Raw genomic sequence first — 27,127 nt, forward strand, 5'->3', positions numbered from 1 at the left:
GTGGTGAGACACTGTTGGGAGTTTATTTGGGGTGGGGTATAGCTGGGACTTCATAAAGAGGACTCCTGCAGGCCACCCAAGAACCCCCCTGGGGAATTGGAATGATACAAGGGGGTTGGCATTTGTGCGGGGTGCATTTGGAGGGCTGAGAAAATCTGGCAGGGGTATGGGTGGGCTGTAAGTTCATAGGAGACTCACCCAGGAAGCAGAACTGATAAATGGAGATACCTCCCCACCACCACCAGTGGAAGAGGCTAGGAAGGAATGTGGAGGCAGAGAATCATGGTTAAGAAAAGAGGCAGGGCCCACTCCTGATAAGGGAAGGAAGCCTTTTGCCATGTGGGGGTTTTTCCAGGCTTAGCCAGGTGTGTATCTGAGGGTGCGCCCCAGATCTATGCTTGGGCATGTCCTTTCAAGCCTTCACAGGCCAAGGCTTAGAGGGTTGAGCCTTCTCTATTCTGCTCTCTTTCTTCCTCCCTCGTACCAGGTTTTCTGGCAGTCGACAGGCCGCACTTACTGGGTGCACTGGCACATGCTGGAGATCCTGGGCCCTGAGGAAGCCACTGAGGATAAGGCTTCAGCAGCTGTGGAGAAGGGGGCAGGGGCTACTGTGTTGGGCACAGGTGAGCCTAAGAGGGGACATGGATAGCATGTCTCTGAACAGAGGATTAGTGACTGGGATGAAGCCACTTCTGAGCAGGAGCAGCCCTAGGGGTCCAGAAATGGACCCTGTTCCTGAGGGGTGCTGATGCCCGCCATGCCTGTGTCCTCAGCATTTCCCTCTTGGGACTGGAATCCTGTGGATGGGCTGTACCCTTTGCCGTACCTCCAGCCCGAACCTCAGAAGAATGAGAGAGTGGGATATCTGACCCAGGCTGAATGGTGGGAGCTGCTTTTCTTTATCAAAAAGTTGGACTTGTGTGAGCAGCAGCCAATTTTCCAGAATATTTGGAAGAACCTGGATGAGGTATTATAGGCCTGAGACACCTGGGGGTTTTCTAGTAGGGTTAGAGGTGGGATTCTCTAGAGGGAGTTTCAGATAGGGGATACCGCTTAGGGGGAGGCTGGAGCTAGAGGTTAGAGTTAGGAGGAGTCCTGCTGGGGGTTGGAGGCAAGTGCTGTGAGGGTCTAGTATGTAGAAGGTGTGGGGGCGTGGTGGGGAGTGATCACCCTTCCCATTACTGACCCCAAGACCTTTGTGTCTGCTTGTCTCTTAAATGTATACCCCTTCTATTGACAGACCCTGGGTGAAAAGGCCTTAGGTGAGATCTCTGTGTCCGTGGAAATGGCTGAGAGTCTGCTGCAGGTTCTCAGTAGTCGATTTGAGGGCAGCACTCTCAATGACCTGCTCAACTCCCAGATCTACACCAAGTATGGGCTGCTGTCTAATGAACCAAGCAGCTCGTTTACTTCACGAAATCACTCCTGTACCCCAGATCCAGAAGAGGAGTCCAAGTCGGAGGCCAGCGTCTCAGAGGAAGAGACTGAGTCCCCCAAAGCAAAGGCCGAGGCCCCTAAGACAGAGGCCGAGCCCACCAAGACAAGGACTGAGCCCCCAATGGCACAGAGTGATTCTCAGCTGTTTAACCAGCTTCTAGTGACTGAGGGGATGACCCTGCCCACTGAGATGAAGGAGGCAGCCAGTGGTGAGTCAGGTTCTGGGAGGAAGCAATTGGAACAAGTCCTGGGTAGTCTCAGTAGAAGAAATGGATAGTCAGGATTGAAGGAAAGCCATGGAGGAAGGTCATTTTTGCAGGGGAAGATGCCTTGGAACCATGCGTCCATCTTCTTCCTTTTGACCTTGATTGTATTTAATTAACCAGCGCTCCCTTCCTTCAGTATCTCTGGAAAAGGAGGATCCGTTTTCTGGGGTGTCTTCATCTCCTTTGTTTGATCATTAGATCCCTGACACAGAATTGGAAAACTCTGCAAGCTGCAGTAGCCGATAATGTGTTTAAATATTGGTAGGATAACTGGGCTTGACTTTAAAGACTTCTAACTTCAAGATGCCACAGTTCTTTTAGCCATTGCCTTTTCCCACCAATTTCAGAAATGGCCAGAGCCTTGCGGGGTCCCGGTCCTCGCAGCTCCCTGGATCAGCATGTGGCAGCGGTCGTGGCCACTGTGCAGATATCCAGCTTGGACACAAACCTGCAGCTTTCAGGGCTCTCTGCCCTCTCTCAGGCTGTGGAGGAGGTCACTGAGCGGGACCACCCTCTGGTCCATCCTGACAGATCGCTGAGGTTAGCATATTGGGGAGGGAAGAGGTTTTGGTTGAAGCTGTAGGCAAAGGATGGTGGTAGCGGGGAAGGAGCTTTGAGATCACGAATTAGAAAAGCTTGGGGTGAGGGAAGGCTCAGCCTGAGGAGCAGCCGAGCAGGAGGGTTGGATGTTTTAATGGCTCGTATTCTTGGAGCACTTCTGTTATGCCAGGTACTGTGCTAGTATTTTACATGCATTCTCTCATTAAATCCACCTAACACCTGAGGAAGCATTGGTAATATTATCCTACTGTATGGGTGAGGAAACTGAAGCTTAGAGAATTTAAGTAACTTGCTTAGAGTTTTACAGATAGCAGAGCCAGGATTCAAACCTAGGTCTTTTTGGCTCTAGAACTGGAGTTTTTTCTCTTTCTTTTTCTTTTTTTCTGTCCCTACGTACTTTTTTTTTTTTCCACATTAGACCTTAAAACCTATTTTATTTAAAAATTTTTTTCTACTTTTATTTATTTATTTTTGAGACAGAGTCTTGCTATGTCGTCATGCTGGAGTGCAGTGGCGCGATCTCGGCTCACTGCAACCTCTGCCTCCCGGGTTCAAGGGATTCTCCCGCCTCAGCCTCCGAAGTAGCTGGGATTACAGGCACCACCACACCCAGCTGATTTTTGTACTTTTAGTAGGGATGGGGTTTCATCATGTTTGCCAGGATGGTCTCGATCTCCTGACCTCGTGATCTGCCCACCTCGGCCTCCCAAAGTGCTGGGATTGCAGGCGTGAGCCACCGCGTCCAGCCGTCTACTTTTAAATTATACAAATAACACACAACTTATTATCATTTTATTTATTTATTTATTTTTATTTATTTATTTACTTGTTTTTGAGACAGAGTCTCACTCTGTCACCCAGGCTAGAGTGCAATAGTGTGATCTTGGCTCACTGCAACCTCCGCCTCCTGGGTTCAAGCAGTTCTTATGTCTCAGCCTCCCAAGTAGCTGGGATTACAGGTGCCCACCACCAGGCCCAGCTAATTTTTGTATTTTAGTAGAGACGGGGTTTCACCCTGTTGGCCAGGCTGGTCTCGAACTCCTAACCTCAGATGATCCAGTCTCCCAAAGTGCTGGGATTACAGGTGTGAGCCACCATGCCCAGCCGCATTCTCATTTTAAAAGATCTGAAGAATGTAAAAGACATAGGAAGGCCAAAGTCCTTTCTCACCACTGTTACCAGTCTACTATATCCTACAGATTTGCATTTGTAATTGTGTGTTTGGAAATAGAGCATTTTCTGAGTCTGTGTTTTAGTCTATGTAATCACATTCTACATGTTTCTACAACTTTTTTTTTTTGCCCCCGCTCAGTGTCTGAGAGAGCTTTCCATATCAGTCTGGGTGGAGCTGCCTCATTATTTTTACTGCTGCATGGGACCCTGCAGTGTGGTTATCTCCAGTTTCAAGTGCAGTGTTCTAACGCGTCTGTTTTTCCTTATGTCTGCCAACACTGAATATTGTCATCTTTTTTAATCTATCTAATTGGCAGCATTTTAAATGATTGGTATCTCTTTGTTTTAATTTCCTAGTTCTGGTAAAGTTAGGCACATTTGCATACATTTGTTCTGTTTTTTTTTTTTTCTATAAATATTCTGTTATTATCCTTTGCCCACTTTGTAATTGGATCTTTGCCTTTTTTAATGTATTTATAGGCATTTTGGTTATTCCTTTGTTATTTATGTCCAGATATTTTGCTTGTGTTTTTAAAAATCATATTAGCTTTATTTTGTTGTTATAGAATAATACATATGGTAAAAAAGTTAGAAAATTATTAAAATAAAAATTATCTGATCATATTCAAGTGAGATTGACAGAAAAAAATCTGAAAGCCATTAAGGCAGAGACAATCACTGTTAACATGTTGGTAAACATCCTTACTTATTTCTCTATCTAGTCATATATATTACCCATGTATATTATCTAGTATATAATAAATCATGGCCATGGAAGGGGATATGTATTTAAAGCGTATTTCATTCACACTGTTGTCATTATAAAACTTCTTAGAAAAGATAGATTAAAAACAGAACTTTCCCAGAAGTTCTCCTTCTGTGTTCTTTCCCCTCGTAGTTCCCGAGCCACCTCCTCAGTTGGCCTCGCTGTCACTGTTAAGCAAGAGTCAGTACCTGCTATTTTCTCTCCTGTCCCTCACCGTGATCTAGGGACTCTAGAGGCACTTCTTCCTCTTCTTTTAGATCAGTATTTCCACTGGCCCCTTTCTCTAGCTCCTGCGCTTGTCTCGTAATTTTGTGTATAGTGTTTTTTTCATCATGCTAGAGTTTCAGACTTTTTGTTGCTACATTTTTCAGCTTTTTTATGGCTTCTAGATTTTGTGTCCTACTTAAAAAGATCTATTCTGTTCCAGGATTATAAAAATATTTCCCTATATTTTCCAAAAATATCCATGATTTTGTTTTTTTAAAATTCATTTAAAAATTCATTTGCACTTTATTTTTGCAAATGTTGTGAAGTAGAGCTCCAACTTCAGTGTTTTCATATGGATAGCCAGGTGTCTCTAAATTGCATTGTGTGTGTGTGTGTGTGTGTGCGTGTTTTTTTTTTTTTTTTTTAGAGATAGGGTCTCAGTCTGTTGACCAGGCTGGAGTGCAGTAGCAAGATCACATAGCTCACTACAGCCTCAAACTCTTAGCCTCTAGCAACCCTCCTTGCTTATCCTCCCAAGTAGCTGGGACGACAGGAATGAGCCACCACACCCAGCTAATTTTTTTTTTTTTTTTTTTTTTTTTTTTTTTACTTTTTGTAGAGATGGGGTCTCACTATGTTGCCCAGGCTGGTTTCAAACTCTTGGCCTCAAGCAATCCTCCCACCTCAGTCAATAATTAATTAATTATTTTTGAGACAGAGTCTTGCTTTGTCGCCCAGGCTGGAGTGCAGCAGTGCAGTCTCGGCTCACTGCAACCTCTGCCTCCTGGGTTCAAGCGATTCTCCTGCCTCAGCCTCCTGAATAGCTGGAATTACAGGCCCGCGCCACCACGCCTGGCTAATTTTTGTATTTTTAGTAGAGATGGGGTTTTACCATGTTGGCCACGTTGGTCTTGAACTCTTGACCTCAGGTGATCCACCTACCTCAGTCTCCCAAAGTGCTGGGATTACAGGTGTATGTCACTGTGCCCAGACAACATTATATTTTAAATGGTTCTTCCTTTTCTTTTTTACTGGCTTATATACCACCCTTATCTCTCTTCTCATCTATTGATCTATTTAGCTACCCTGTATCAGTTCCAGGGTTGTAGTTATTACAAGTTTATGTTTATATTTTGATAATAATAGGCAAGCCTACCACTTTTTTTTTTTTTTTTTTTTGAGACAGGGTCTCACTCTGTCAGCCAGGCTGGAGTGCAGTGGCATGATCACAGCTTGCTGCTGCGTCGACCTCCCAGGCTCAGGTGATCCTCCCACCTCAGCCTCCCAAGTACCTGAGACTACAGGCACAGGTCACTATGCCAGATAATTTTTTGTAGAGGTGGGGTTTTGCCATGTTGCCCATGGCAAAAGCCATTGGCTCAAGCAATTTACCTGCCTCAGCCTCTCAAAGTGCTGAGATTACAGGCATGAGCTGCTGCGCCTGGCTACCACTATTTTTTTCTCAACATTTCCAAGGCCTGGATCTGCCTGTTGTGGTGTTTTTAAAAACCTTTTAGGCCAGCACTTTGCGAGGCCAAGGCAAGTACACTGCTTGAGGCCAGGAGTTCGAGACCAGTCTGGGCAACATAGCGAAACCCTGTCTCTACTGAAAAACAATACAAAAAATTAGCTGGGCGTGGTAGCATGCACCTGTAGTCCCAGCTACTCGAGAGGCTGAGGCTTGAGAATCACTTAAACCCAGGAGGTGGAGGTTGCAGTGAGTTGAGATCGCGCTACTGCACTCCAGCCTGGCAACAGAGCAAGACTCCATCTCAAAAACGAACAGACGAACAAAACCACCTTTTAGGCATTTTGATTAGCATCACTTTGAATTTATAGATTTATTTGAAAAGATGAGCCAGAGTTTGTAAACATAGCATCACTTTGAATTTATAGATTTATTTGAAAAGGTGAGCCAGAGTTTGTAAACATTTTTTCTATTGCCTCCTTCATTAGTCGAGGAGCCAGAGGTAGTTAGGCTGCAGAGGGGAGAGGATTGGGGTGAGACTGAAGCAAGGAGAGCAGGTTTGGGTGGGGCAGAGAGGATGGACTAGATCTTGGTGGATGGGATTGGTCAGGGAGTCCGATGGTGCCATGGCTGGGAGGTCAGGCAAGACTCCTTGGGATGGGGAGCCCCAATATCTCTTCTCTTGTCAGAGAGAAGCTAGTGAAGATGCTGGTGGAGCTGCTGACCAACCAGGTGGGAGAGAAGATGGTGGTGGTGCAGGCCCTGCGCCTCCTTTACCTGCTCATGACCAAGCACGAGTGGCGGCCGCTCTTTGCCAGGGAGGGTGGCATCTATGCTGTGCTGGTCTGTATGCAAGAATATAAGACTTCTGTCTTGGTGCAGCAGGCTGGGCTGGCGGTGAGTACATTGGGCCTGGCGGGAGAGAACCATGGGCAAGACAGGCAGACTGGGGACTACCGATCTTGAGGAGATACTTTGGTGCTTCAGATCAGTGAGTAGACTTTGGAATGGAAAGATGCAGATGGATTTAAGAGTTTGATCTGGACATTCTTGGGGATTGAGTGTTTGGAAAAAGGGAAAAGGGAGTTTTGGGGTTATTTTTGTTGGAGACAGGATCTTGCTATGTTGCCCAGACTGATCTTGAACTCCTGGGCTCAAGTGATCCTCCCACCTCAGCCTCCCAAAGTGCTGAGATTACAGGCATAAGCCACTGTGCCAGGCCAGGAGGTTTTTTGTTTGTTTGTTTGTTTGTGATGGAGTCTCGCTCTGTTGCCTAGGCTGGAGTGCAGTGGCACTATCTCGGCTCACTACAACCTCCACCTCCTGGGTTCAAGTGATTCTCCTCCCTTAGCCTCCTGGGATTACAGGCATGAGCCACCGTGCCCGGCCCAGGCCAGGGTTAAGAATGACTCCCAGGTGTAAAATTAAGGAGCAGAGTGCATGAAATGGCCATTTACTGAGAGAGAGAGAATGTTGCAGGAGGAGGAGATAGGGGAGAAGGTCAGGAGTTGAGTTTTCAGGTATATTGAGTGTTCCTGCCTTTTTAGTTATTATTAGGTGTCTGGTTAAAAGCTAATTTTCTAGATGTGACCATTAAACCAAAAGTATTTTTTTCCTCTTTTATCTAAGTGGCACCCTTACATAGAAAATGCTCTGTTACTAGATTTGGGTAAAACAAAGCTAGTATTGCCATTGTCCAGAGAATCGGGAAGGAAGGCCCTTATCCAGAGTAGCTTACAGAAGAATTGGCTTCCTGGTTACTCCAGACAGAAGTGCTGGCTGGTAGGGTGGTGCGGGCAGAGGAGCTCTGTGTAGCCTGAGGGTTCCTGCGGGAGACAGGCAGGCTTCGGCCAGAGCAGTTCTGAGAATGGATTCCAGTAGTATAATGGCAGCAGCATGAACGGGAGCACGTGTCCTCTTAGAGCAGGCTATCCCGGGAGAGGCCAGGAGGCGCTTTTCTCTTCTCTTTTCTCTTTTTTTTTCTCTCTTTTTTTTTTTTGACGGAGTCTTGCTCTGTAGCCCAGGCTGGAGTGCAGTGGCTCGATCTCGGCTCACTGCAACCTTTGCCTCCCAAGTTCAAGCGATTCTCCCGCCTCAGCCTCCCGAGTAGCTGGGATTACAGGCGCGTGCCATCATGCCCAGCTTAATTTTTTATATTTTTAGTAGAGACGGGGTTTTACCATGTTTGCCAGGATGGTCTCAATCTCCTGACCTCATGATCCGCCCACCTCAGTCTCCCAAAGTGCTGGGATTACAGGTGTGAGCCACCACACCCAGCCTGGGAGGTGCTTTTTTTTATGGGACCAAGAGCAGCCCGGCATTCATAGTCTAGATCATCATGCTCAAAGAATTCCCTGATCCTCTCAAATTACGTGACCAAAACATAGCAATTGCCATCCACTATAGAGCATGGCAAAAAAATAAAAATAAAAATGGCTGGGCGTGGTGGCTCACGCCTGTAATCCTAGTACTTTGGGAGACCAAGGTGGGTGGATCAACTGAGGTGAGGAGTTCGAGACCAGCCTGGCCAACATGGTGAAACTCTGTCTCTACTAAAAATACAAAATTAGCCAGGCATGGTGGTGCATGCTTGTAATCCCAGCTACTTGGGAGGCTGAGGCGGGAGAATCGCTTGAACCCGGGAGGGGGAGGTTGCTGTGAGCTGAGATTGCGCCATTGCACTCCAGCCTGGGCGACAGAGTGAGACTTCATCTCAAAAAAATCTTGCCCTGAAATAAAATTACATCATTTTGTTAATAACTTAAAGTCTACAGAACTCAGCTAACTGGGGGAGGGTGGTGTAACTACAGGGAGAAAGCTTCATTGAGAAGTAGAAGTTGCTTGGAGGGTCCAGGCCTTACAAGAGGTATTGTCCTGAGAATTATTTCTAGCCCAGTCCATCTCTCGTGGGTTTCTTCTAGAGAATCAACCGTTTCACCAGGAGAGACATTCTCCACTCTGATTGTATAGTGTCTATTTTAATTTAATTTTTCTCTATAGTCCCAGCAAACAGGTTTGCACATTACAATTATTTTTCCTATAATGCCAACCACTGCCTGTGAGACAACCAAGAAGTCTTATCTAGAAGGGCTGGATGCTGGCTAAGGCCAGGAGACACAGGTTTTGGAGACTTGGCGTATAGGTGGTAATTGAAGCAGTGTGAATGGACCTGGTTGCCTCAGTGTGGGTGAGTGCAGAGTCCAGAGAAAGGGGACAAGGAACCTTAGTTCCTTGGGGCAAAGGAACACCAGAGAGGTAGGAGGAAAGCCAGGAGGATGTGAAGTCATGGAACTCAAGGGAAGAGAGATTTTGCAAAGGAAGGAGTGCAAGTGAGATGGGAGACAACTGTAAGAAGCCCCTGAAGACAACTAGATGCTGCGAGGGGCACCATCCTGAGGGGAATATACAGGAGGGGTGGCTGTCCCACTCTGGTAGCCTTGGTGCTGCGAGCCTGGGGGCCAAGAGGAGTGGAAGGCTGATTTTACCATCCAGTCTCAGGGTTTTTTGTTGTTTAGTTTCTTTTCTTTTTTCTTTTCCTTCCTCCCTCCCTCCTTCCCTCTCTTTGTAGTATTTGATGTCCCATCACTACCTCTTCCATTTCTGTCTCCTACTCTACCTATCTGCAAACAGCTCAGCTGCCCCAAAGTTTGAGGTCTAGAATGAGGCCTCCCTTTCCTCATGGTGACTCTGCCCCCTCCTCACTCTGCTTTCACATTCCCCTCACAGGCACTGAAGATGCTGGCCGTCGCCACCTCCTCGGAGATCCCCACTTTTGTTACTGGCCGAGATTCTATCCACTCTTTGTTTGATGCTCAGATGACCAGAGAGATCTTCGCCAGCATCGACTCAGCCACACGCCCGGGCTCTGAGAGCCTGCTCCTCACTGTCCCTGCAGCCGTGATCCTGATGCTGAACACTGAGGGGTCAGGGCATTACCCTCCCAACTCCAGGCTCCTGCTTAGTCCCAAACCCTGCTACTCCTGTGCTCCAGGCTCATGTCCTTCACAGAAATTCCCCTCACATTGTCACCTCCGGATTAAGCATTGGTGGCCCTGCCAACTGTTGTTGGAAGAGAACCCAAGTGGATTGGGGATAGGGAGATTCCCAGAGAGGGCAGAGACACACTGACCTCCCTTTATGGGTTTGGGAGGAGTGGCCCGAGGTCAGGGGATCAGATGTCCTGGCTCAGAGGGCCCACTGGAGCCCTTTGCTCCCTAGCTGCCTGGCCTTCTGTGCTTGCTTTGCTGCTTCCATTGCATTCGTGGTCTCTCAGTTTCTTCCTGGTCACCTCCCTCCTCCCAGGTGCTCTTCTGCAGCGAGAAATGGCTTACTCCTGCTCAACCTGCTTTTGTGCAACCACCACACTCTGGGAGACCAGATTATAACCCGAGAGCTGAGAGACACGTTGTTTAGGCACTCAGGGATAGCACCAGGAACAGAACCTATGCCAACCACACGCACCATCCTCATGATGCTTCTCAATCGCTACTCAGAGCCGCCGGGCAGCCCTGAGTGTGCAGGTACAATTGTGCAGGGGTGGTTTTGCAGAGGAATCACACAGTGCTAGCCAGGTTTACATATCAGCTCCTTACTGGAAAGATACAAGGAAACTTCAGGAAATGAGCAAGCATTGTGCTCAAGTTAGGTCTTAAGTAGAACCTCCCGACCAAGAAGAGGGAGACTGTGGAATATGTGCAAGGAAATTGCTCTTTTTTTTTTTTTTTTTTTGAGATGGAGTTTTGCTCTTGTTTCCAGGCTGGAGTGCAGTGGCACAATCTCGACTCACTAACCTCTGCTTCCTGGGTTCAAGCAATTATCATGCCTCAGCCTCCTGAGTAGCTGGGATTATAGGCACCTGCCACCACACCTGGCTAATTTTTGTATTTTTAGTAGAGACAGGGTTTCACCATGTTGGCCAGGCTGGTCTGGAACTCCTGACCTCAGGAGATCCACTGCCTCTGCCTCCCAAAGTGCTGGGATTGCAGGTGTGAGCCACTGCACCTGGCTGGAAATTGCCTTCTTGAATGGCTTTAAACATATGTGGATTCATATCCATCTGGGCTAGGTTTGGCCCAGTATTATTGGACAGTAGAAGACTCATTGAAATGACATCTAGGGAGGCCTTTCTTTTTTTTTCTTTTAAGCTTAACTTTTTTTTTTTTTTGGAGATGGAGTCTCACTCTGTCACCCAGGCTGGAGTGCAGTTGCACGATCTCTGCTCACTGCAAGCTCCGCCTCCCGGGTTCAAGGAATTCTCCCGCCTCAGCCTCCTGAGTAGCTGGGATTACAGGTGCGTGCCACCACGCCCAGCTAATTTTTGTATATTTAGTAGAGACAGGGTTTCACCATGTTGGTCAGGCTGGTTTCGAACTCCTGACCTTGTGATCTGCCCGCCTTGGCCTCCCAAAGTGCTGGGATTAGAGGCGTGAGCCACTGTGCCTGGCCTAACCTTAACTTTCTCTTCACAGAATAGGGAGGCCTTCTTAAGAGAAATTATAATTTATGGTACAGAACACTTGTGCCTGGAAATATTAGATATTGATACTGGGGAAGAAACCCTTTGTGATTGAAAAACAAGTGAAAACCTAGAAGTATGGAGGGATATTGAAATAGGAAATATGTGGCCAGGTGCAATAGCTCATGCCTTTAATCCCAGCACTTTGGGAGGCTGAGGCAGGCAGATCACTTGAGGTCAGCAGTTTGAGACCAGCCTGGCCAACATGGGGAAACCCCATCTTTACTGAAAATACAAAAATTAGCCGGGCACGATGGTGGGTGCTTGTAATCCCAGCTACTTGGGAGGCTGAGGCAGGAGAATCACTTGAGCCCAGGAGGTGGAAGTCACAGTGAGCCAAGATCACGCCACTGCACTCCAGCCTGGGTGACAGAGTGAGACTCCATTTAAAAAAAAATAGGAAATATATATGTATCTTTTAGTCTGTGTACCTAAAGCCACCATGCAGGTAGTACAGGGATATAATCATCATAGTTAATATTTACTATAGCTAACATTTAATAATAGGACTATAAGAGATTTAAAGTGTCTTGTGTTTAACTCGACAATGTTTGCTATACTAGGTTTTTTTTTCAAATCTGGTTAGGTTTGTATTTGGGGTCAGGAAAGAAAATCCCTCATAGTTTGGTTAAAAACTATAGACATCCTCAATATAGAAGGAAAATTTTGGGGTGATTTTCTGGACCTTCCCAGTTCTCAGTTTGACAAACTGGTAAGACTCTTCATCCACATTTTTCCCTCCGGTGTGTCTGGCTGCAGCACTAGAGACCCCCATCATCCAGGGTCAGGATGGGTCCCCTGAGCTACTGATTCGATCCCTGGTTGGGGGCCCATCTGCAGAACTACTCCTGGACTTGGAGCGTGTGCTGTGCCATGAGGGCAGCCCCGGAGGTGCCGTGAGGCCCCTCCTCAAGCGCCTCCAGCAGGAGACCCAGCCTTTCCTCCTGTTGCTGCGGACTCTGGATGCTCCGGGGCCCAACAAGACTCTGCTGCTGTCTGTGCTGAGGTGAGGGGCCTGTTGAGGCACCATGCATTGGGACGAGGGAAACTGGCAGACTTCAGGGACTTCACTTGTTTGTTTTCTTTTTTCTTTTTTTTTTTTTTTTGAGATGGAGTTTCACTCTTGTTGCCCAGGCTGGAGTGCAATGGCACGATCTCGGCTCACTGCAGCCTCTGCCTCCCAGGTTCAAGCGGTTCTCCTGCCTCAGCCTTCCGAGTAGCTGGGATTACAGGCATGTGCCACCATGCCCAGCTAATTTTGTATTTTTAGTAGAGGTGGGGTTTCTCCATTTTGGTCAGGCTGATCTCGAACTCCCGACCTCAGGTGATCCGCCCACTTCGGCCTCCCAAAGTGCTAGGATTACAGGCGTGAGCCACCGTGCCTGGCCTGACTTCACTCGTTTCTACCCCCTCACCAGGGTCATAACCCGACTGCTGGATTTCCCTGAGACAATGGTCCTCCCCTGGCACGAGGTCTTGGAGCCCTGCCTCAACTGCCTGAGTGGCCCTAGCAGTGATTCTGAGGTACCAGAACCCTGGCAAGGGGAAGAGAGTGAAGGGCAGCATCTGGGGCACCAACTTCCTTGTGAGGCTCTGGAGGGCATAGCAGAGCCTTTCTGAATGGATCTTGGGGCACTGGGATGGGTGTAGGAGGAGGAAGGGTAATGTAATCTAAGAATCTTCAGAACTGGAATCTTTGAAGTATAAACCTTTTAGATGATTTTAGATTTGGATTTTAGACTCTGGACTAAGGAGGAGCCCACATTCACCAATCCAAATAGCTCTCCTCCCTTCCGGGTTTGTGCATTGGAGAGTGAGGCTCAGGCACTAGGGTTAACATAGCTTGGCCTGGCAGGAAGCAGCCTGGAAAGCTGTGCCCAAGCTCTGTTCTGCCAACTCACTCTGGAGTCCCAGCACTCCTCTATTTTACTCCACCCTGCCTTTGGTACTCTTATTTCCCTGGGCGTTGGCGTGTCTCCACAATCTCAGCCACGACACTTCCTTTACTGAACCCTCTCCTCAATCCCATAATTAATCATAAATTAATCTATGTGGCTCTGGGCTCAGATTGTTCAGGAGCTGACCTGCTTCCTACATCGCCTGGCCTCGATGCATAAGGACTATGCTGTGGTGCTCTGCTGCCTGGGAGCAAAAGAGATCCTCTCCAAAGTCCTGGACAAGCACTCAGCTCAGCTGCTGCTGGGCTGTGAGCTTCGGGACCTGGTGACAGAGTGTGAGAAGTATGCACAGCTCTATAGCAACCTCACCTCCAGCATCCTGGCTGGCTGCATTCAGGTGAGGAGCGGCTGTGGGTATGCAGCTGAGAGAATGCAAGTCAGAAGCAGAAGAAGGGGATTCACTGTGTTCCTCTTTGGTATCCCTGTTTGGCACAGGTTGTAGCAAATCTGGGGCACTTGTTTCCTAACCTTGACTCCACATGGTTCTGTCAAAATGTGGGGAGAGAGGAATTGAGTGTACCATTGACCCTTGACTTTTTCTCTCTACCTGATTCTGGGCGTTTCTCTGTGTTCCTCCCTCTCCTCTTCCTCATTCTCCCTGATATTCCGGCTGCAGATGGTGCTGGGCCAGATCGAAGACCACAGACGAACCCACCAACCCATCAATATCCCCTTCTTTGATGTGTTCCTCAGGCATCTCTGCCAGGGTTAGTGCCGTCATCTGCTTTCTCCTGGCTCCCATCCAGTGTCTGTTCTCCCCTTCCCTTCCTGCTCCCTAGACCTTTTCCTTTTTCCTCTCAACGAACCTGGCTGTGACCGCCACCCCTTCCCACTTGCCCCCAGGCTCCAGTGTGGAAGTGAAGGAGGACAAGTGCTGGGAGAAGGTGGAGGTGTCCTCCAACCCGCACCGGGCCAGCAAGCTGACGGACCACAACCCCAAGACCTACTGGGAGTCCAACGGCAGCACCGGCTCCCACTACATCACCCTGCACATGCACCGTGGTGTTCTTGTTAGGTGTGAACACACATATATGAATGTTCTGCTGTGCCCCAGGATACTTCCCCAAAGCACCCAGATACACACAACCCCAGCTATAACCCCCTGCCTGAGGGACACACTGAAACCTATTTTGTGCAGTGAACACATAGATACATTGACCTGCCTTTGCTGAGTATAGACATCCCCTCACTCCCAGAGTCTGGTGATCTGTACTCCAACAGGTACAGATGGCACTGCCCTGTGCTTAGTGTTGAGGGAGATGAACAGCTCACTTATCCATTTCTCCTTTGGGCATTTGTTTAATGCCAGGCATTTGTGTCAGGCACTGTGCAAGGGTCTTGAAATAGAAGGACAATAAGATATGGTACCTACATTCCAGCTGGGGAGCTACACTAGAAAATCAAGTAAGAGCACAGAGTAAGAAAAAGCATTGCGGTCCACATGTGGACCTGAAACTGACAGGCATGAGAGCAGACTTCCTTCTGGAAGGAGGGGGTGACTGAGCTGGGTTTTGACATTGAAATTAGGTAGATAAAGAGAGGGCAATATTCTAGGCACAAGGACAGCATAAGTGCAAAATGGAAGTAAGAAACAGTGTATTTGGAGGGACTTTAAGTAATCATGTTTGGTTGCAATTGAAAGCTGTGTATATCTTTATTATTTATTTATTTATTTTTTTGAGATGGAGTCTCGTTCTGCCCCCCAGGCTGGAGTGCAGTGGTGGGATCTCGGCTCACTGCAACTTCTGCCTCCTGGGTTCACGCCATTCTCCTGCCTCAGCCTCCCGAGTAGCTGGGACTACAGGTGCCTGCCACCACGCCTGGCTAATTTTTTGTATTTTTAGTAGAGACAGGGTTTCACCGTGTTAGTCAGGATGGTCTCGACCTCCTGACCTCGTGATCCGCCCGCCTTGGCCTCCTAAAGTGCTGGGATTACAGGCATGAGCCACCACGCCCGGCCGAAAGCTGTGTATATCTAAGTGGCGGAAGATACAGGCCAGAAAAGTAGGCAAAGGCAGATCACAAAATGTTTTGTGAGCTAAGCAGTTTGAACTTTATTCCAAAAGTTGGGAGAGCCATTGGAAGATTTTAAGAAGGGAGGAGAGAAAACTAGATTTTTTATTGAGAAAGCTCACTCTGACAATTATGGGAGTTTGGGCTGGAGGTAGAAGAAGGAGGTGGGAGGTGTATGCAGTGGTCTAGTAGAGAAAGGATCCATGTGTTCGGTTAGATAGCAGGAGTGGGAATTGACTGGGAAATCCTCAGAGGTGGAGTCCACAAGACTTGCCTTTGGGTGAGGGAAGCCATGAGACGGTGAAGGCCTCAGTGACAGTATTCTAGTTGAGTACTGGGTGCACGGAAGTTTTATTTCCTAGGAGAGAAACAGGAAGCGGGACAGGTTTATGTGGACAGAGGATCATTTCATTTGGGCATGTTGACTCTGAGGTGCCTGTGGGACATGACATGGAAATACCTGTTGGGGACATAGCATGAAAGCTCAGGAGAGTGGCCTGGGATAGAGATGTGGATATGGAGTCCTCTGTGTATTAATTTTCAGTTGAAACTGTGGGTTTAAATTAAGTCACTTTGGGTGAATATAGAGGGAAGAGCAGAGGGTCTAGTGGGGACAGCTGCCTCAGGAGCCAGCAGAGGAACAGGAACCTGAGAAAGAAGTGGTGGCTTGAAATAGTTTTGAACTAAAACCAGGGCTCTGGCCTTTTTATTTCTTTCTTTTGATTTTTATTTCGTAGAGGCGGGGTCTTGCAGTGTTGCCCAGATTGATCTTAAACTCCTAGCCTTAAGCAGTCCTCCCACCTCAGCCTCCCAAAGTGTTGGGATTACAGATGTGAGCCACCGCATCCAGAGGCCCAGCTTTGACTGTTTCCTTTCTTCTTTCCCAGGCAGCTCACTTTGCTGGTGGCCAGTGAGGACTCAAGCTACATGCCAGCCAGGGTGGTGGTGTTTGGGGGTGACAGCACCAGCTGCATCAGCACTGAGCTCAACACGGTGGGGACCCTTGTGCCCCCCTTCACCTTGCTCCACATCCTTCTTTTTGTCCCAGTGCCTGTGGGAAGGACCTAGTCCCTGGGGAATGGTGACATCCCTTCCCCTTGGGAAGGTGTTGCCTTGTAAGCAGTGAGAGTGGGATTAGGGATGCAGAGCCACGTCCATCCCTAGGCTCTGCAGGAGAAGTGAAGGGCACACACCATGACCGACTTGGTTACTGTCAACAATTTTTCCAACCCTGTTTCTGGAGGTGACAGTTCTCTCCTCTCCCTCTTCTCCCCTGCCCTACCAGGTGAATGTGATGCCCTCTGCCAGCCGGGTGATCCTCTTGGAGAACCTGAACCGCTTCTGGCCCATCATCCAGATCCGCATAAAGCGCTGCCAGCAGGTGGTGCTAGGGTGTCAGCCAGGGCTGAGGAGGAGGAGGTGGCACACAAGTTTCTCCTTGATCTGCTTGGGAGATGGCCCAGGGACCTGTTGAGTCCCAGAGATGTGGGGATGTCCTGAGCAGTTCTAGGGAACTCAGGGCAGGAGGCTTGGCTTTGGTAGTACTTGGTGGCTCAAGCGGCTTAGGTGACAGATAAGTCTGCATGTTCCAGGGCGGCATTGACACCCGGGTTCGGGGTGTGGAGGTCCTGGGCCCTAAGCCCACATTCTGGCCACTGTTCCGGGAGCAGCTGTGTCGCCGAACATGTCTCTTCTACACAATTCGGGCACAAGCCTGGAGCCGGGACATAGCAGAGGACCGCCGGCGCCTCCTCCAGCTCTGTCCCAGGTGGGTGGGGCCTGAGGAGGGAAGATGGGTAAGGGAACAGGACACTGTGAGAAGTAGGAGGAATGCTTCTGTGGGAGTCCGGAAGGGAAAGCTGCAGCCAGGACATGAGGGGGAAGGTGAACATAGGTGAGAAGTTTGTGTTAATCGGGAAAAGTTGGGTCAGGGACCTAACAGGGGTGATTGGGAGCTGATTTGCACTTGAATGGAGGCCTCTGGGAAATTGGTGCCATTAATCCTCCACCATGCACTGTTTGTTCCCAGACTGAACAGGGTTTTGCGCCACGAGCAGAATTTTGCTGACCGCTTCCTCCCTGATGATGAGGCCGCCCAGGCACTGGGCAAGACCTGCTGGGAGGCCCTGGTCAGCCCCCTGGTGCAGAACATCACCTCTCCTGGTAACCATGCTGACACCTGGCCCCACTAACCAGTTCCTTGTCCTTATTCCCAGGGATCACCTGAGTTAATGTTCTTGGTTCTTTTGGTTCCTGTCTTTATCCCTGAAGGCCTGTCACCTCAGTGTTCCTCTCTCCTTCCTGCCCCAGGCACTGCTCCCTGAGACTCTGGTATTTGAATCTTTCCCACTACCCCATCCCCGCCCTGTTACCATCTCCCCTGACTCCAGCTGAAGCAAACCTTGGTGAGGGGAGGACTAGGGCCCCACTACCCCTCAAGCCTTTTTGTACAATTGATCTTTCTCCCTCCTCTGCCCTGAGCTGTCTGTTCTCCCATCTCCCATGGAGACCTGTTCCTGACCTGTCTTCTTTCAGATGCAGAAGGCGTGAGTGCCCTGGGATGGCTGCTGGATCAGTACTTAGAACAGAGAGAGACCTCTCGGAACCCCTTGAGTCGAGCAGCGTCTTTTGCTTCTCGAGTTCGTCGCCTTTGCCACTTGCTGGTGCATGTGGAGCCTCCTCCTGGGCCTTCTCCTGAGCCATCCACTCGGCCCTGTAAGTCCCAGCCGTGGCCAGTGGAGCTGAGACTGCGGACAGTGGTGTATCTGGCTTCCTCCTCCCTGGGTCTTACTCTTGCTGCTTTGCTACCGGCCTTTCCAGGCCCCTGAGACCTCCTGGCCTTTCCAGGAGATCACTACCCAAGACCGGTGTACTCACCCAGAGGCTGAGATGAAACCCCTTCCTTCTCCCTCTGTCTCTACAGTCAGCAAGAACAGTAAGGGTCGGGACCGGAGCCCGGCGCCTTCGCCAGTGCTTCCAAGCAGCAGCCTGAGGAACATAACCCAGTGCTGGCTGAGCGTGGTGCAGGAGCAGGTGGGCAGAAGCAAGCAGAAGTCTGCAGAGGGGAGGGGCTGCTCCTTTTATGTCATTTCTTGCCTTTCTCCTCAGGTCGGCAGATTCCTGGCTGCAGCTTGGAGGGCCCCAGACTTTGTGCCTCGTTACTGTAAACTCTATGAGCACTTGCAGAGAGCAGGCTCCGAGCTGTTTGGGCCTCGGGCAGCCTTCACGCTGGCTCTGCGCAGTGGCTTCTCTGGTGCCTTGCTGCAGCAGTCCTTCCTCACTGCTGCTCACGTGAGTCCCACCAGCTCCCCACAGGGCTATAAGCTCGTGTTCCAAGTTCATCTGTTTCTGCTCCACCCTTTCACCTCATTTTGCTCCCCAGTCTCCTACTCCACTCCCTCATTCATGGTTTGCTCATGCCCCTTCCCCTGCCCCCAGATGAGTGAGCAGTTTGCCAGGTACATTGACCAACAGATCCAGGGTGGCCTGATTGGTGGAGCCCCTGGAGTGGAAATGCTGGGACAGCTTCAGCGGCACCTGGAACCCATTATGGTCCTTTCTGGTCTGGAACTGGCCACAACTTTTGAGCACTTCTATCAGTGAGTGCAGGTCTGGAGGCATAGGGGATGGGAGGCCTAGATCTAGAGAGTGGAAAGATTTGAGTCTTATAGGGGAGATGAGAAAAGAGGCTGTGCAGAGGAGAGATTAAGATGTGGAGATGGCTGGCCAGGCACGGTGGCTCACGCATGTAATCCCAGCATTCTGGCGGGCAGATCACCTGAGGTCAGGAGTTCAAGACCAGCCTGACCAACATGGTGAAACCCTTTCTCTACTAAAAATACAAAAATTAGCCAGATGTGGTGGCATGGTGGCAGGCACCTGTAATCCCAGCTAGTTGGGAGGGTGAGGCAGGTGAATCGCTTGAACCCGGGAGGCAGAGGTTGCAGTGAGCCAAGACCGCGTCATTACATTTCAGCCTAGGTGACAAGAGCAAGACTCTGTCTCAAAAAAAAAAAAAGTGGAGGTGGTCATGCATTGGTGGAAAGGGAGTGGGAAAGAAGAGGTGAGGTAGGGTGTGTGACTCAGGCAGAGGGACAGAGGGACCTACATTCTCGAGGGGGAGGCTGGGCCACGGTGGCACCCACACTGAGGCTTGGCCCGGGCTGTGTGTGCTGCAGGCATTATATGGCGGACCGTCTCCTGAGCTTTGGTTCGAGCTGGCTGGAGGGGGCTGTGCTAGAGCAGATTGGCCTCTGTTTTCCCAACCGCCTCCCCCAGCTGATGCTGCAGAGCCTGAGCACCTCTGAGGAGCTGCAGCGCCAGTTCCACCTCTTCCAGCTCCAGCGGCTCGACAAGTTGTTCTTGGAGCAGGAAGATGAGGAGGAAAAGAGACTAGAGGAAGAGGAGGTAAGAGCAGGGAGAACAGGAGAGTGAGAGAAGACTAGACCAAAGAAGGGAGCCCAAGGGCCCTTGAAATCCTTCTGTCCCTCAGGAGGAAGAGGAGGAAGAGGAAGCTGAGAAAGAATTATTTATCGAAGATCCAAGTCCAGCCATTTCTATACTGGTCCTGTCACCACGCTGCTGGCCGGTCTCCCCACTCTGCTACCTGCACCATCCCAGAAAGTGCCTTCCCACAGAATTCTGTGATGCCCTTGGCCGTTTCTCCAGTTTCTACAGCCACAGTGAGGAACTAGGGAGAGGAAATTGGAGATCGGGGTGAGATTTGGGGTGGCAAGAGAGGAAGAGGAGAGGACCTTTGCACAGGATATAGATGTGAAGAAAAATATCAGCTCCTAGCGAGGGATGAGAAAGCATGGGTTGTAGTTTCATTAATTTCTGCTCTCATCAGTTTCTTCAACTTTCTATGAATTTGTTCTGTTTTCTTTTTCTAACTTCAAGTGAGGTGCTTATTTGATTTTTAGTCTTTTCAGACTTTTTTCCAAATAAAAGTGTTTAAGACTATTCATTTCCCTCTCAATACTGCTTTAGTGGCATCCTATAAAGTTTTAAAATTTTTTTTTTCTTTATTTTTTTGAGATGGAGTCTCGCTCTGTCACCCAGACCAGAGTGCAGTGGTGTGATCTCTGCTCACTGCAGCCTCTACCTCCCGGGTTCAAGCGATTCTCCTGTCTCAGCCTCCCGAGTAGCTGGGACTACAGGCATGTGCCACCACACCCGGCTAATTGTGTATTTTTAGTAGAGACGGGGTTTCACCATGTTAACCAGGCTGGTCTCAAACTCCTAACCTCAGGTGATCCACCCGCCTCGGTGAGCCACTGTGCCCGGCCAAAAAGATTTTTTAGATTGGGATATAACTAGTATTCAGTAAAGTGCACACATCTTAATTGTAGGGCTTCATGAATTATTATATTCATATACACCCATGTATCTACCTCCCTCACACCCCCATCAAGATACAGAACATTTCCAGCATCGTAGAAGGCTGTCTCCTTCATGCCCGCTTTCCAGTCAATGTCTTCTTCCAGGAGAAATCATTATTTTTAACCTTTATCACCATAAATTTGTGCCTGTATTTGAACATCATATAAATGGAATCATACAGTATTCTGCTGTGTCTGATGTCTTTCACAAAACATACTGTCTGTGGGAGTTATCCAGGTTGTCAGGGGTATCATTAGTTTATTCATTTATTTTGCTGAGTCGTATTCCATTATATGGATGTATTTACCCTTTCTGCTGTTTATGGGCATTGGGATGTTCTGTAAGTTTTTATTACGTATTATTTTTATTATTGTTTAGTTCTAAGAATTGTTAAATTTCTACTATTATTTCTTTATTTTGTTTTTCAGAAGAATATATATTTTAATTTCCAAACAAGTTTTTCTTTGTTTAATTATTTTTTTTGTTTTATATTTCTACCCTCATTCCCCTGTGGCCAAAGAGCATGGTTTCTATGATTCTGAATCTTTGCAGTTTATTGAGACTTCGTTATGGCCTGGTAGATGGTCATATTTTACCTGTTTCATGTGTGATTAAGAAGAATGTGTATTCTTAACTGGATTCTACATATTTCACCAAATTGACCTTGTTAATTGTTTTGTTCACATCTTCTGTAAAGTTACTAGTTTTTGTCTACTTGATCTACTACTGAGAGAGGTGTGCTAAAATATACTACTATGATGGTGAATTTTTTAAAACTGCTAATCATACTGGTTTAACTGTATATATATTTTTTGGCTATTTTGTTAGAAGGTTAAAATAGTTTAACAGTGCCATCCAGTAGAACTTTCTGCAATGATTGAAAAATTCTTTTCTGCCCCGTTCAGTATGCTAGTCATTGGTGGCAATTAAGTACTTGGAATGTGGCTAATATAACTGAGGAACTAAATAATTTAATTTAATTGTAATCAGTTTATTATTTTATTTTATTTTATTTTAATTTTTTTTGAGACAGAGTCTCACTCTGTCACCCAGGCTGGAGTACAGTGGCTTGATCTTGGCTCACTGCAACCTCCGCCTCCTGGGTTCAAGCAATTCTCCTGCCTCACTCAGCTTCCCGATTAGCTGGGATTATAGGTGTGCACCACTATGCCTGGCTAATTTTTGTATTTTTAGTAGAGACGAGGTTTCACCATGTTGGTCAGGCTAGTCTCGAACTCCTGGCCTCAGGTGATCCAGCTGCCTTGGCCTCTCAAATTGCTGGGATTACAGGCGTGAGCCACCACGCTCGGCCGTAATTAGTTTAAATTTAAATAGTTACATGTGGCTAATGGCTACTATGATGGACCATGCAGGTTTAGAAATTCCAGCGTCAATGAAACATTATTATGAAGTGACATTCTTTCTTTCTAATAAAGCTTTTTCTCTAGAAGTCTGTTTTTCTCTGGTATTAATAGTATACCAGCTTTCTTTGGTTACTGGCTTTCCAGTTTATCTTTTTCTATCTTTAGCTTTTTGTTTTTGCATGGAGAGAAGTTCTTAATATTTTGCGTACCTTTTTTTAAATTGTGGTAAAATATATCTAGCGTAACATTTGCCATTTCAAACATTCAAAGTATACAATTTGTCCTTTTACTTGTATTTTTTGAGAGGAGGTGTCACTCTGTCATCCAGGCTGGAGTGCAGTGTCACGATCTCAGGTGGCTAGCTGCAACCTCCGCCTCCCAGGCTCAAGTGATCCTCCCATCTCAGTCTCCCAAGTAGCTGGGACTATAGGTGTGTACCACCACTCCCAGCTAATTTTTGTAGAAACAGAATTTCGCTATGTTGGCCAGGCTGTTCTCGAACTCCTGCCTCAGCCTCCCAAAGTGCTGGGATTACAGACATGAGCCACTATGCCCAGCCTCCATATTCTAATTTTTTCTTTTTTTTCTTTTTTTTTTTTTTTTGAAAACGGAGTCTCGCTCTGTCGCCCAGGCTGGAGTGCAGTGGCGTGATCTTAGCTCACTGCAAGCTCTGCCTCCCGGGTTCACACCATTCTCCCGCCTCAGCCTCCCAAGTAGCTGGGACTACAGGTACCTGCCACCAAGCCTGGCTAATTTTGTTTTTGTATTTTTAGTAGAGACAGGGTTTCACCATGTTAGCCAGGATGGTCTCTATCTCCTGACCTCGTGATTCACCTGCCTCGGCCTCCCAAAGTGCTGGGATTACAGGCGTGAGCCACCGTGCCCGGCCATTCTAATTTTTTCAACTGACCCATAATGTTTTCTATGACTTCATTTTTTTGTCCAGGACAGGATCAGTCTAGGATCACCTGTTACATTTAGTTGGCATGTCTCTTTAGTCTCCTTTAATCTGGAACAGTTCCCCATCCTTTCTTTCTTTGTCTTTTATGACATTGAGATTTCTGGAGAATACGGTCCTTTTCTTTTCTTTCTTTTTTTTTTTTTGAGACAGAGCCTTGCTCTGTCGCCCAGACTGGAGTGCAGTGGCTCAATCCCAGCTCACTGCAACCTCTGCCTCCTGGGTTCAAGTGATTCTCCTGCCTCAGCCTCCAGAGCAACTGGGACCATAGGCGTGCGCCACCACACCTGGCTAATTTTTTTGTATTTTTAGTAGAGACAAGGTTTCACCATATTGGCCAGGCTGTTCTCGAACTCCTGACCTTGTGATCTGCCTGCCTCGGCCTCCCAAAGTGCTGGGATTACAGGCATGAGCCACCGCATCTGGACCCTTTTATATTTTTTATTTTATTTTTTATTTTTTATTTATTTTTTTGAGATGGAGGCTTGCTTTGTTGCCCAGGCTGCTGTGCAATGGTGTGATCTCAGCTCACTGCAACCTCCGCCTCCCGGGCTCAAGCAGTTCTCCTGCCTCAGCCTCCTGAGTAGCTGGGATTACAGGTGCCCACCACCATGCCTGGCTAATTTTTGTATTTTTAGTAGAGATGGGGTTTCACCATGTTGACCAGTCTGGTCTCGAACTCCTGACCTTGTGAACTGCCCACCTTGGCCTGCCAAAGTCTGGGACTACAGGCGTGAGCCACCATGCCTGGCTGACATTTTAAAAATGGTTCCTCGTTTTAAGTTTGTATGATATTTCCTTATGATTAGATTCAGGTTATGCATTCCCAGGCAAAATACTAAGTATATGGCAGGCATGTACTTCCCAAGGCTTTACACCCTGGAGCACACAGTTTTCATCTGCCCCTTCTTTATGTGTTAATTTTGTCAGCCTGGCCAAGAGATTGTTTGCTTTCTCCACTCATACAGTTAATATTTTTTCTCCTTGCTACAATTAATAAGCAGTCTGTCGGGGGAGATACTTTAAAATCATGCCAGTATTCTAATTTTGTTAGAATTTCCCCTGGGATTGTTTTGCTTTTAACTTTGCCATACCCTTAATGTTTTAGGCACATGTCTTATAAAAACCTAGAATTTGTTTTTTGTTCAACCTGACAATCTCTTTTTAAGATGTCAATTTTAGCCTATTTATTATGAATAACAAATTCATAATAAATTCATAAATAATAAACTCAATGAATTCATTTATTATTCATTAATTGACTTTCTAACTTCTTATTTTGTGTTTTTGTTTACCCTTCTTATGTTTAAAGAAGAATAAATTTAACACCTATATACATATGATTCTACCCTGGGGTTTTGTGCTATCTTTTTTCTTTCTTCTTTTGGATTGATTGATTGTTTTTAAAACATTTCTTTTTTGTCTATATCAGTTTTAGAACTTAGGCATTCTATTTCTATAATTGAATACCCTTGTATTTTTAACCTGCATCATTGATTAGCTAATATCACTTCCTACCTTTCTGAACAATAAAAGGACCTTAGAAAATGTTAACTCCAGCTCTAACTCCCATATTAGTTATTACTGTTGTTCCATATTTTAGAATTATCTTTTTTTAACTTCCAATATTGTCATTATTATTATTTATTCAGGGATATTTACATTTGCCACCATGCCAGTTGCTTTAGTCACCGTTTCCTTTGCCTCTTGGTCCTTCTTCTTTTTAAAATACATCTGTTAGAAGTATCTTCAGATACTTCTAAGGTGGCTCATGCCTGTAATCCCAGCACTTTGGGAGGCTGAGGCGGGCAGATCACCTGAGGTCAGGAGTTTGAGACCAGCCTGGCCAAGATGGCGAAACCCCGTCTCTAATCAAAATAAAAAAATTAGCCAGGCATGGTGGTGCATGCCTGTAATCCCAGCCACTTGGGAGGCTGAGGCAGGAGAATTGCTTGAACCTGGGATGTGGAGGTTGCAGTGAGCCGGGATCGTGCCACTGCACTCCAGCCCGGGGGACAGAGTGAGACTCCATCTCAAAAAAAAAAAAAAAAAAAAAAAAAGTGTCTTCATTGAGGAGTTTGGTGGAAAACCCTACCAGTTTTTTTTATTTGTCTGAGAAGGGTTATTTTCACCCTCATTTAAAAAGTCTTCTTATTGTAAATTTCAAGCATATACAAATGTAGACAGACTAAACTCCAAAATATGTCAGCTCATGGCCAATCTTGCTTCAATCTGTACCCGCATCTATTCCCCACTCCCAAAATTTAAAAGATAAGTACTCTTTGTTTAAAAAAAAAGGATACTACAGTTATCAAATATTTAGAAATTTGCAATTCCTTGTATCAAGTATACAGTCATTGCTCATATTTCCCTGATTGCCTCGGGGTTTTTTGGTTAGTTATTTTGTTTAGTGAGGATCCAAACAAGGTCCACGCATTGCATTTGGTTGCATTATCTTACATCTCCCTTACTCTATAGATTTCCACCTCCCATTTTATCCTCCTTGCAATTATTTCTGGAGGAAAGTGGGTTATTCATTCACAGGCTGGATTTTCCTGATTGCATTCACGTGGTGTCCTCAAGCATATTCCTCTGTCTCCTTTATTTCCTGAAAACTGATTTGTAGGTGTAGAGGCTTATTCAGATTTGGGTTTGATTTCTCAGGCAAGAACACTTCATTGGTGGTATGTGTCCTTCCACCAGGAGGCAGGTTCAGCCTGTCTCCCTTTGTGATGTTGAGATGGATCAATGGATTTCAGTGTGTCAGTCTTGTCTGTACATTACATGTAATTTTCCATCAGCTTTTCACCAGGCAGGCATTTCTACCATTGCTTAGGTCTGTCATTTCATTAGGGGTTATGAAATAGTTATATCTAGTTCTGTCATTCCTTCTTCATGTATTAGCTGGAATGCTTTCAAGAGAAACCCTTTCACCAACTGTTTATATACCCTGAAGTCCGGTTTATACAGGAAAGGCTTGATTGTTTCCTCTTCCAATTATTTTTAACTCATTTTAAAAATAATGTATTGGTTCTCTAGTATCTTTTAAATATAACCAATGAGGTCTTTTAAAAATATATCATTATGAACTCACAGATTTTAAAATATTTTGTGTGGTTCCATCACACATTGCAGGTGAATTTTTTTTTTTTTTTTTGGATGCTCAAATTGTCCCATCTTTGGTAAGAGAGCATCTCTCAGGCAGGCTCCTGGTCCCTTTAATACTGTCCCTTTGACAGCTTCCTTGCTTTCCAGTATGAACAGATGTCTCAGGCTCACCTTGCCTGAGCTGTGAAACAGGAGGAGGAAGAGATCCAGCCCAGTGGGTCTTTAAAACTGTGAGCTCCTTGAGGGCAAAATGCAAGTGTTTTCTCTCTGGTGTTTTTGCGTGGAAACTGCCTGGCTCAGGGCTAGGCGCTGGGACTAGGGATGGGCTCCTAGACACCCGTGGCTCATCAGGGAGGCAGGCACAGAGAAGGCTGAGATCTGGAAGCTTGACAAGGTATCTCTCTGTCTGAAAATGCTGGGGCCCTCCTCCCCATAGGGGCTAGTAGGAGCAAAGCTTGACACCTCAACCCCTAAACCCCTTGTTTCGCCCATTCTGTGTCTCCACCCTTCTCCTTGATACTTGCCTAGGTCAGAACCATCCAGTCCTGGACATGGGACCACATCGGCGACTGCAGTGGACGTGGCTGGGCCGGGCTGAGCTGCAGTTTGGGAACCAGACACTGCATGTGTCTACCGTGCAGATGTGGCTGCTGCTGAAATTCAATCAGACAGAGGTGCTTCAGCCCTTAGCCTCTCTCTGCCTTCTCTGCCACCTTATCTGTCGCTGTTCTCCTGCTAAACCCTGGTCCTCCTTCATCCTTACTCCCCTCTTCCTTTTCTTTCCTTTGACTCCTGACTGGGCGTTTCTCCTCATCAGGAGGTGTCAGTAGAGACCTTGCTGAAGGATTCTGACCTCTCCCCAGAGCTGCTGCTCCAGGCACTTGTGCCCCTCACCTCGGGGAATGGCCCTTTGACCCTGCATGAGGGCCAGGACTTTCCACACAGGGGTAG

General features: G+C 47.2%; 1 protein-coding gene across 5 annotated transcripts in view; it reads left to right on the forward strand.

The window, feature by feature from the left end:
- Nucleotides 1-27,127, forward strand: part of CUL9 (cullin 9) — a 42,467-nt gene that overhangs the window by 4,356 nt on the left and 10,984 nt on the right. For 2 of the 5 annotated variants that reach the window (XR_008526177.2, XM_054557526.2), the window contains exons 5-27: nucleotides 488-623; nucleotides 774-967; nucleotides 1,241-1,646; nucleotides 2,051-2,243; nucleotides 6,568-6,775; nucleotides 9,605-9,801; nucleotides 10,181-10,398; nucleotides 12,153-12,399; nucleotides 12,812-12,917; nucleotides 13,461-13,688; nucleotides 13,968-14,058; nucleotides 14,195-14,366; nucleotides 16,252-16,357; nucleotides 16,650-16,745; nucleotides 16,957-17,132; nucleotides 17,394-17,527; nucleotides 17,900-18,079; nucleotides 18,288-18,397; nucleotides 18,473-18,963; nucleotides 19,543-19,771; nucleotides 19,857-20,046; nucleotides 26,705-26,850; nucleotides 26,994-27,123. Coding sequence is in view for 4 of the 5 variants with exons in the window: in XM_054557526.2 (XP_054413501.2) it covers nucleotides 488-623; nucleotides 774-967; nucleotides 1,241-1,646; nucleotides 2,051-2,243; nucleotides 6,568-6,775; nucleotides 9,605-9,801; nucleotides 10,181-10,398; nucleotides 12,153-12,399; nucleotides 12,812-12,917; nucleotides 13,461-13,688; nucleotides 13,968-14,058; nucleotides 14,195-14,366; nucleotides 16,252-16,357; nucleotides 16,650-16,745; nucleotides 16,957-17,132; nucleotides 17,394-17,527; nucleotides 17,900-18,079; nucleotides 18,288-18,397; nucleotides 18,473-18,963; nucleotides 19,543-19,771; nucleotides 19,857-20,046; nucleotides 26,705-26,850; nucleotides 26,994-27,123 (4,384 nt within the window). In the remaining variant the exon portion in view is untranslated. The remainder of the gene's footprint in view (nucleotides 1-487; nucleotides 624-773; nucleotides 968-1,240; nucleotides 1,647-2,050; nucleotides 2,244-6,567; nucleotides 6,776-9,604; nucleotides 9,802-10,180; nucleotides 10,399-12,152; nucleotides 12,400-12,811; nucleotides 12,918-13,460; nucleotides 13,689-13,967; nucleotides 14,059-14,194; nucleotides 14,367-16,251; nucleotides 16,358-16,649; nucleotides 16,746-16,956; nucleotides 17,133-17,393; nucleotides 17,528-17,899; nucleotides 18,080-18,287; nucleotides 18,398-18,472; nucleotides 18,964-19,542; nucleotides 19,772-19,856; nucleotides 20,047-26,704; nucleotides 26,851-26,993; nucleotides 27,124-27,127) is intronic. The other 3 variants (XM_054557529.2, XM_024248845.3, XM_054557528.2) reach the window with 3 other exon arrangements.

This window comes from Pongo abelii, chromosome 5 (genome assembly GCF_028885655.2).
Source record: "Pongo abelii isolate AG06213 chromosome 5, NHGRI_mPonAbe1-v2.0_pri, whole genome shotgun sequence".
In the NCBI taxonomy this organism is placed as follows: domain Eukaryota; kingdom Metazoa; phylum Chordata; class Mammalia; order Primates; family Hominidae; genus Pongo; species Pongo abelii.